The sequence below is a fragment of the Glandiceps talaboti genome, chromosome 17, assembly GCF_964340395.1.
Source record: "Glandiceps talaboti chromosome 17, keGlaTala1.1, whole genome shotgun sequence".
NCBI lineage: Eukaryota > Metazoa > Hemichordata > Enteropneusta > Spengelidae > Glandiceps > Glandiceps talaboti.
The window spans coordinates 21,122,748-21,134,227 of record NC_135565.1 but is presented as its reverse complement, the minus strand read 5'-3'; the positions used below and the strand labels follow the sequence as shown (position 1 = coordinate 21,134,227).

The window sequence follows — 11,480 nt, the reverse complement described above, 5'->3', positions numbered from 1 at the left end:
GTAGAGTTCAGTACAAACACTATACAAATATGAATTAGTGTGTCAAATAATAACTGACTTGATGTTTCTACTTAATGGCAATGACACCGGTGCTATATTGATGGTGCAGTGTCTGTGTGTGTTGGTGGAATGTGTGTGTGTGTGTGTGTGTGTGCGTGCGTGTGTGCGTGCGTGCATGCGTACGTGTACATATGTGCGTGTTTGTGTGTGTGTGGCATTGTGGTTTTTAATGTATATGTGAGTTTGTATGTAGGGGTTTAAATGTATGAGTATGTGTGTGGGTGGGTGGGTGGGTGGGTGGGGAGGGGGGTAAATGTATAAGTGTGTGTGGGGGAGGGGGTTAAATGTATGAGTGTGTGGGGGAAGGGATTAAATGTATATGTGCAATCATCTTTTATATGAGTGTACTTTTGGGCTGTTTTTGATCTAAGAAGAAAATTTGGCAGATTTATCACTTTGTGTTGCATAGTAAATTGTACAGTCAGTCTTGTTCACTCATGATAGAGGGCGCTGTTTACGATCATGTCACAATTTAAGGTGATGTAATCACGGGGAATATGCTCCCGTAGATCTTAGGGAGGGAGTACCGTGGTAACTATCAAGTCACGTCATGTCACACCAAACTTTAGATGGTCCAATAGAAAGGACCATGTGTTGTAAACATGACAACTGTCAATTTGGACAAATTGTGTACGGAATAATACAAGAAATTGAAAAATTAATTGTATTATATCAAGAACATAACACCAGCCCACAAAGTACACCATTAGTGAAATAAGACTTTCCTGTGAAACATTGCACCAAAGTACACCATATTTTACTTTTTCTATGTACATTTTAGTCAACATTCAGGTTTTTTTGTTTATAATTTGCTTTTAACATAAATAATGGGAAAAGTATAGAAATAAATGTCTACAGACAAATATTAACATTAAGACATAGTATGGCGGTTATAAGTCAAAATGTAATTATACAAGATATTGTAGTTGTTATTGCAATGCATTATGGGGGATATTGTAGATGTTATTGCAATGTATTATGGGGGATATTGTAGATGTTATTGCAGTGCATTATGGGGGATATTGTAGATGTTATTGCAATGTATTATGGGGGATATTGTAGATGTTATTGCAATGCATTATTGGGGATATTGTAGATGTAATTGCAATGCATTATGGGGGATATTGTATGTTTCTAATAAATAGTCTGTTTTGCATATGTTGTGAATTAGTCAAACTTCCCTCCATTAGCTTGTACCTAAATCTTGTTCAGGTCAAATTAATGTAAACGATAATAACGATGACAGGAGTAGGTTGTAAATCCTGCCACCACTATTATATTTTACATTAACTTTTAATGTTGACCCTAAGTCTACTGCTATTTTACACTGGTATGACATTATAGGAAATAATCATTCTTAAAAGTACTCCCACAGCAGCTCAACATTATGTTTTTCAAGAAATGTGAAGCTGCTAACTCTTTATATTTCCCATAATGCCTCTCCCCAGAGTATAGCAGGCATGCTCTTAGCTGAATTTGCTCAGAGATGTGAAGCTGCTAACTCTTTTCATTTCCCATAATGCCTCTCCCTAGTTTATAGCAGGCATCTTCTTAGCTGAATTTGTAATCTTTAAAACCCTTATTGTAAAGAGGTTGCACGATGCAGGATTGGTGAAACTGCAGTTAACAGCCTCTGAATACCTTGAATTGTTACCTTTAAATGTTTCCTTTTGTTAAATTGATGATGCCAAGACAAAAATATAAGTTATCTTTGCCCGTTAAAAATGTCACGTGGTAACTTGCGTAAATGTTACATCCTATTTTACCCATTCTATGCCAGGTGTTCCTGGTTTATAACTCTGTACTAAGGCTTGGATGGCACTAACTAATATAGGGTGGTTCTCACCACCACCACCATCATCATCACCACCACCACCACTACCACCACCACCACCACCACCATCATCATCACCACCACCACCACCACCACCACCACCACCACCACCACCATCATCATCACCACCACCACCACCACCACCACCACCACCAGATGTCTTAAATTTGATTTGTTTCATGTTTCCTGTTTTCATATCAAATTTAAGATTCTTAAAGTGGCCATATGGATGAAGATTGGGTATTTTTTTTTGGATTTTTAATTTGTTAAACAATTTTATCATGGCCTCCTACTTGAAAAGTCAACATGAAGCAACATTGACAAAGTCAATATTTGTAACTCAATACATTGCAAAATGCTTAAAAAAATCTGTAAAAAGTTAACATGTAAAACGTACAAAATGCTTTAGTATATAATATATTCACTTTGCATGGAGGAGTGTTATGCTATACTATTCCTTGCATCAAACAGCAATGGCATGCCACTATTCCTTGCATGGATACCAAACAGCAATGGCATGCCACTAGTCCTTGACACCACAAGAGTAGTACGCTCCTTCCATGACCCTTGACCCTTGACCCTAGAATAATTACAATATTGAAAACAGAATGTGTTGACTTGTGTGAATTCAGCCAGATTTAAATGTGTGTTACTTTCATTGATGTATTAGTCAAAATAACGATATAAAGCTTGGAATTACTATTCAAATGATGACATTATCATTATTCTGTTTTATCCAGCAACGATATTATTCAATTATATTAAAGATCACATAATGCATGCGTTTGGTATATATATACATATACTCTAAAAACATAAATATAATAAAAAATAAATATTTTTTCAATGGAAATATTGTAACTACTTTTAGTAGTAACACAGTAAGGGGATATGTAGTTAAGTAACCCTCATATATAGCTGCATGCTATCCCTCATACAAATGACTCATTTAGTCAATTTTGTTTTACCAAGTACGGTGACTAAGTTTTTAAGTGCAACAGATGTTTTTGAGACATGTCTAGCCTGCTTTATCTTTGTAATGTGACACTTTTTAAACCTCTGACTGATTTGCATATTAACATCACTTATACAGATGTTTTCAAGCCTCTCTGACTGATTTGTATATACACATTATTGAAACAGATGTTATCTGTCCTTTTTATAGTGTTCTTTCTGTAGGGTTTGATAGGTCAATCTTGCTGTATTTACATATTAACTTGTACTAGGCGTTTTCAGGTAGTTTGTGGAACAAAAGTCTTTATGAGTTTTGTACCTTATGTTCTCACCTAAAATAAGTTTTCAGATTTTGCATGTTAACTTGTGGCTTTGTACAGTATACTAATGCTAACTATCAGCTGTCCATTACTGGACGACAACCAAATGTCTGTTTCCTTTCTTGCAATACTTACACTAGCTGTTAGAGACATCATTACTGGACCACCTCAGTTCAGTGACCTATGACCTCTGTCATACTTACACTCGTTGTTAGAGACAACATTACTGGACCACATCAGTTCAGTGACCTATGACCTCTGTCATACTTACATTAGCAGTTAGAGACAACATTACTGGACCATGTCAGTTCAATGACCTATGACCTGTGTCATACTTACACTAGTCGTTAGAGACAACATGACTGGACCAGGTCAGTTCAGTGACCTATGACCTCTGTCATACTTACACAAGCTGTTAGAGACAACATTACTGGACCATGTCAGTTCAGTGACCTATGACCTCTGTCATACTTACACTAGTTGTTAGAGACAATATTACTGGACCATGTCAGTTCAGTGACCTATGACCTCTGTCATACTTACACTGTCAGTGATATCAAATCTAACTATATAACTGCCACACCCATATATATCAACATAACCATGTATACTTTTTAAATTTACTTTTGTTTTGTGTTATTTTGTTTTCTAATAGTTGGGTAGACCAAGTAATAGACTGTGTACTGTAGGAATAGTGTAACATAGCTCTATCAAGCTTAATATAATTATCATAGTAGATTTATGGTATAATTTACATACTGGTACTTTCTTGAAACCAAGGGGTTGTACTAGTGGTTTACTGTTACATAAATATTTTGTATTAATATAGTTTTAAAGCATTCATACTCATTTAGGCATTGCCATACACACATACATACACACATACATACATACATACATACGTACGTACACACACACACACACACACACACACACACACACACACACACACACATACATACATACATACATACATACATACAAAACTTATAACCAAGGCCATTTATCCCAATACTAGTAAGTATAAAAAAACTTAAAACTTACTGTTAATGCCGACATTCTATGGAGCCTGATCTTTGTATGATTGTATATTGATATAACGTTATTAATCACACAAGGTCTAGTTCCCTATGTGGGGGGGTGGGGGTATTTAGAGTTTCTACAAACCAAGGACTTTATAGGGTTAAATGCAATAAATAAATAAATAACAACAATTTCTTCTGATGAATTGAGGAATCAAATAATGTTTCTCGATAATCTTGAGATGCTACAAGAGATATTATGTATGGTGGGTGATACTGTGAGATGCTACAAGAGATATTATGTATGGTGGGTGATACTGTGAGATGCTACAAGAGATATTATGTATGGTGGGTGATACTGTGAGATGCTACAAGAGATATTATGTATGGTGGGTGATACTGTGAGATGCTACAAGAGATATTATGTATGGTGGGTGATACTGTGAGATGCTACAAGAGATATTATGTATGGTGGGTGATACTGTGAGATGCTACAAGAGATATTATGTATGGTGGGTGATACTGTGAGATGCTACAAGAGATATTATGTATGATGGGTGATACTGTGAGATACTACAAGAGATATTGTGTATGGTGGGTGATACTGTGAGATGCTACAAGAGATATTATGTATGATGGGTGATACTGTGAGATGCTACAAGAGATATTGTGTATGGTGGGTGATACTGTGAGATGCTACAAGAGATATTGTGTATGGTGGGTGATACTGTGAGATGCTACAAGAGATATTGTGTATGGTGGGTGATACTGTGAGATGCTACAAGAGATATCATGTATGGTGGGTGATACTGTGAGATACTACAAGAGATATTATGTATGGTGGGTGATACTGTGAGATACTACAAGAGATATTATGTATGGTGGGTGATACTGTGAGATACTACAAGAGATATCATGTATGGTGGGTGATACTGTGAGATACTACAAGAGATATTATGTATGGTGGGCGATACTGTGAGATACTACAAGAGATATCATGTATGGGTGATACTGTGAGATGCTACAAGAGATATTATGTATGGTGGGTGATACTGTGAGGTACTACAAGAGATATTGTGTATGGTGGGTGATACTGTGAGATACTACAAGAGATATCATGTATGGGTGATACTGTGAGATGCTACAAGAGATATCATGTATGGTGGGTGATATTGTGAGATGCTACAAGAGATATCATGTATGGTGGGTGATATTGTGAGATGCTACAAGCGATATCATGTATGGTGGGTGATACTGTGAGATGCTACAAGAGATATCATGTATGGGTGATACTGTGAGATGCTACAAGATATATTGTGTATGGTTGGTGATACTGTGAGATGCTATAATAGATATTATGTATGGTGGGTGATACTGTGAGATACTACAAGAGATATTATGTATGGTGGGTGATACTGTGAGATACTACAAGAGATATCATGTATGGTGGGTGATATTGTGAGATGCTACAAGGATATCATGTATGGTGGGTGATACTGTGAGATGCTACAAGAGATATCATGTATGGGTGATACTGTGAGATGCTACAAGAGATATTGTGTATGGTGGGTAATACTGTGAGATGCTACAAGCGATATCATGTATGGTGGGTGATACTGTGAGATGCTACAAGAGATATCATGTATGGTGGGTGATACTGTGAGATGCTACAAGAAATATTGTGTATGGTGGGTAATATTGTGAGATGCTACAAGATATATCATGTATGGTGGGTAATACTGTGAGATGCTACAAGATATATCATGTATGGTGGGTGATACTGTGAGATGCTACGAGAGATATCATGTATGGTGGGTGATACTGTGAGATGCTACAAGAGATATGTATGGTGGGTGATACTGTGAGATGCTACAAGAGATATCATGTATGGTGGGTGATACTGTGAGATACTACAAGAGATATTATGTATGGTGGGCGATACTGTGAGATACTACAAGAGATATCATGTATGGGTGATACTGTGAGATGCTACAAGAGATATTATGTATGGTGGGTGATACTGTGAGATACTACAAGAGATATTATGTATGGTGGGTGATATTGTGAGATGCTACAAGAGATATCATGTATGGTGGGTGATATTGTGAGATGCTACAAGCGATATCATGTATGGTGGGTGATACTGTGAGATGCTACAAGAGATATCATGTATGGGTGATACTGTGAGATGCTACAAGAGATATTGTGTATGGTGGGTGATACTGTGAGATGCTATAATAGATATTATGTATGGTGGGTGATACTGTGAGATACTACAAGAGATATTATGTATGGTGGGTGATACTGTGAGATACTACAAGAGATATCATGTATGGTGGGTGATATTGTGAGATGCTACAAGGATATCATGTATGGTGGGTGATACTGTGAGATGCTACAAGAGATATCATGTATGGGTGATACTGTGAGATGCTACAAGAGATATTGTGTATGGTGGGTAATACTGTGAGATGCTACAAGCGACATCATGTATGGTGGGTGATACTGTGAGATGCTACAAGAGATATCATGTATGGTGGGTGATACTGTGAGATGCTACAAGAAATATTGTGTATGGTGGGTAATACTGTGAGATGCTACAAGATATATCATGTATGGTGGGTAATACTGTGAGATGCTACAAGATATATCATGTATGGTGGGTAATACTGTGAGATGCTACAAGAGATATGTATGATGGGTGATACTGTGAGATGCTCCTTGTTCAGCCAAGAAAAATATGAGTGACCTAAAATGTCTTTGTCCCTACAAGTCACTAGATGAGTAGTGACAACCCTTAGGTCACAAGTATTTTCCGGCTGAATGACAAAAATCATTGGGGAAATAATATACTTATACCATTGCCATTAAAGATTTTTTAAGCATTTTGACTCATATTTTGAACACAACAGAACCAGTGATGTAGACACATGTTGTCATGACATAGACACGTGTTGTTGTGACATAGACACGTGTTGTTGTGACATAGACGCGTGTTGTCATGACATAGAACAACCAAAGCATATATTCCAATAGATCATATTTTTTGTTCAGCTTGGCTTGTGCATGGTATAATCGTAATTCTGTGCTGTGTAGACTATAATATTACAGCATGTCACTCTCTCCTAATCACACTGTACTACTCTACAAATCTGCATTGTAAAGATGAAAACATTTAGGTCCTGTTGTGAATTAGTGATATATTACAAGTTCAAATAGAGGTCATTATGTAGATTAGAAATCACTCTTAGACTAATAAATAGGTAATTGCTCCTTATGGGTGATGAGAATGTTTGTTGTCATGGTGATAATGTCAACTACTTTTACTTGAAGACTTTGGCAAGAACTTGTTATATATTTATGATGTAATGATAAGGTGGATAGCCAATGGGATTGGTACAAATCACCATTTAAAGGGTGGCATCATGGTCATTTTACTATATTTTATCACATACATGTAACTATATTTGATTGCAGTGTGATTGAAATTACCGCAACACATAACATCTTAAGACTATTTTGAACGTTGTTTTTATTAGTGACTAGAGTATGGAGAAAATAGATTGGACTCTTGTAATTGTAGTAGTTAATGTAGATTATTTATAAATGTAATCAATGTCATACAATACTGAAATAAAATGGTTGCTATAGTGATTGAATAATTATGATGTGTCTGTGATCATTGCTAACACCATTCTTTTAACTTAAGGTAAAGTGACACACAGTATAACGGTCTGAGATTTGTTAGTCTCTGACAAAGTGACACACAGTATAACGATCTATAAGACTTGTTAATAGTCACTGAAGGTGAGACTACTACAATGGGCTATGTCCGTCCGTTCATCTATCTATCTATCTATCTGTCTGTCTGTCTGTCTGTCCGTAATACATCATATCTCAGACATGCAATATCTGATTTTTCCACAAAGCCGAGTCATTTCATATTTATAGCATATGTTTATTTATCACCTTCGTTATTTATTTGAATACACACAAACATATTACTTTGATTTTGTTTATTCTTTCACAGTGTTTACAATTGTACAATGCCACTGCTCCGCATTAACTCTAAACAGATACAGTTCTACAAAATATCCACCAATCACATGCACATTGCCACACCAAAGTTTTACTCAAATACCGTCAATCCACTGTGAAAATAAAAAGTTATAGAATGACTAAATACAATTCATTAAATGTAAAATATTATGAAAAGAAGTTCATATCTGAAATGCAAGATCTATTGGTAAAGTTCACATAATACTAGTAATATAACTGTGTAGACTAACTTTTGCTATGGTTGTGACGCTGATTACAGTAGCATTGTGAGACTCGTAAGTGGTGAAATGTGCATTATTTGAAATATACTGTACAGTATACAGAACAAGGAGCATTCATTCATAGGAAATACTACATTCCAGAGTGTAATTGCTTTTGTTTCAGTCCCTGCATATTATGCTATTTGTTTAATTGGAAATAAAGTCTAAATTGTTGATGAGCACATCTGACACAGAGACATGGTTTGGTGTTACTATTCGTGGTAATAAAGCAACAGATACCACATTGTGATCCTGTACTGCAAACAGGAAATTGAGAATACAGCACCGTCACTCAAATTGGGGGTATCATCACCTCATAGTATCAATTCTTAAGAGCTTTGTTCCTTGTATTCTGTAGAAGTGTAAATCAGGGATGTATTTTTCTTATTGTTCACACAAGGAAAGCAGCAGCAGCAGTGCTCTATGATTAACCGAGTAACCTATACCATGTATAACCCAAGGTACACACAGACAGAAAGTAGAGCACCACCATGGCAAATTGTGGAAAGGCCTATTGTATATAACTAATTGTGTTAACAATGCAAGGAGTAAAACAAAAAGTAAGATCTAGCACTGCTTCCTAAATATTAGTCCCTAGCCAAGTACCTGTTATAGTCACAAACCTACATCCCTCAAATGGTTTATAGTACAGCAAATTATAGAAATAACTGTCAGGATAAGGAAGGACTTCACATTAGCGTACTTCCAATTAAATCAAAAGACTTGTAAGGGGTATAAGAGTTTTGAAAGAATACAATCAAAGTACTGACACAACACATGTCTTCACAGTTCTTGACTACAACTAAAGTACCACTAAGTCTATGACAGAATGAGACTGAAGAAGAGGTGCAAGAAAACCCACTTCACCCAGATACTCCTATAATACCTTACTAATCATGCAATATACAGCTTATAATAGTAGACAGGATATCCTTAAAAAAACATTCATTAATTTTTTGGTTAATAATAATACATAAGATTTTGGTAATAGAGTTTGCTGTATGAGAGCATATTACTTACATTAGACCTGTGTTGATATTGTGTTGGTGTGTGTGTTGTTGTTTTTTTACATGATCTATGAGTCCACTGTAACAGTCACATCTCCAAGTATAGCAAAACAAAAGAAAACCAGTCTTCTTTCCTGGCATTTATATAATCTAAAATCTACCCAATCTCAAATCTTTGCTGGACTTACTCCAATCTTTTGTAATGTTGTATAATATAAACTTTATACATCAACTACACATTAATTCAGATTTATATTGCTCAGCTTCTTTTGGTCACTTGTTATGATTAACATTCACATTTCCATCTGTATTTACTTTGTTCAAAGGGTCGTCATAGTTTGGGAATCTATAATATCCAAAACCCAAGCTTAATTTCTACTACTAGGCTCTCTCTCTACTAATTCTACAAACAGACTTTGTACACTTAACATCACCATACGTACAGCATTTAACTTACATTTGCCAAGTATTAAAATTGACCAAGTATGCAATAAGTCATTGTGTATGCACATGCATTCTCATTTTATGACTGTGTGAATTAGATACCCAGTGTGAATTTCACTATACACCATATGGATGTCATTTTAAAGCAATCTGGCTATTGCTTCACCCTCATAAAACTGTTTGATTTCATTGTGAACTTATGTGGAAATCATAGTGTACTATGTGGATGTCACTGCATACCCATGTGGACATTGCTATGTACCATGTGAATGTCACAACATATGGTAATACCCATGTGAACTTCACAATGTACCATGTGGATGCCACCATATACCCATGTGAACTTCACAATGTACCATGTGGATACCACCATATACCCATGTGAATTTCATAATATACCACATGGATATCACTATATACCCATGTGAATTTCACAATGCACCATGTGGATACCACACTATTACATATTTCTACAAAAATAGTCTTTTTACTTAGATTCATTCATTTCAAAGTGAATGGTAGTGTATTGCCATGGATTGGGTAGACTTGAATTAAGGAGGTCTTTCAAATAAAACACAGCTATTGGGTAAGGTATACTACCCACATATTACTGCGATAATCTCTACATAAATCTCAATGTCTACATAATAAAATAAAATAAAATTGTTTTCTGATTTTGTTTTGAGAGAACTTACACTTTTCTTATATTTTTCTATCAAGAAACTGAAACAAAACTTGAAATGAAATGGAATGAGAGGTTAGAGGAGGGAGGAGAGGAGAAAGGGAGAATGGGAAGGGGAGGAAGGAGAGGGTTAATGAGTTGGTGAGTGATCCATGTTGATACACTGGGTAGATTATTTGGTACGGGTAAAGAAGACAATGTCAAGCAGAGCTGAATACAAGCAAGTATTACATTGCAACAATGTAAATAACTAATAATCCACAAGTCTACAAAATCTAATTTTGATCAGAGATACTCAGATTTTCCTAATCATGGCTTAATCTACAATAGTAATTCATACAATCTAGGATGAAATGAGAGGGTACTTGACAATGTGATGCTAAATTCTTGGACTTGATGACATTAAAAAGACTTAAAATTGAGTAGACATAAGTTCACAAAGTTTGTTGGACACTGCCTCTCTGCTTGTCCTCAATGTAAGTCGGTACATCTGTATAATGAAAAAGAAATGAGGATTCCAGTCAATAACTATGCTAACACTTACAATGTGCTCACCCTGGCTGCAATGACCCAACAAAATTTCAGTCATTTTTAACCAAGAATCATATTTTTTGACAAAAATCATTGATCACCTGTGCTGCGATCCTTTTCATTTCAACTTTTAGTAAAATCCCCATCAAGAAAAAAAGACCACATTTTATTAGTCTTATTTTTAGCACTAATTGCATTAATAGGTTGTGTAAATGAACATTGCCCCATAATTATATAACATTATAACACATCCTACACGCACAAATTTGAAGGAAGAACACTTTCTTGGACATAACTTCATTTGAAT

At 35.7% G+C, this 11,480-nt stretch overlaps 1 protein-coding gene across 1 annotated transcript in view; it reads right to left on the bottom strand.

Moving 5' to 3' along the window:
• Positions 1-8,144: 8,144 nt before the first annotated feature.
• The window catches only part of LOC144448695 (AP-2 complex subunit alpha-2-like), a 34,268-nt gene continuing 30,932 nt past the window's right edge, over positions 8,145-11,480 (bottom strand). Inside the window, exon 25 of the mRNA XM_078138981.1 lies at positions 8,145-11,132. Within this exon, the coding sequence (XP_077995107.1) occupies positions 11,055-11,132 (78 nt within the window). The 3' untranslated portion in view covers positions 8,145-11,054. The remainder of the gene's footprint in view (positions 11,133-11,480) is intronic.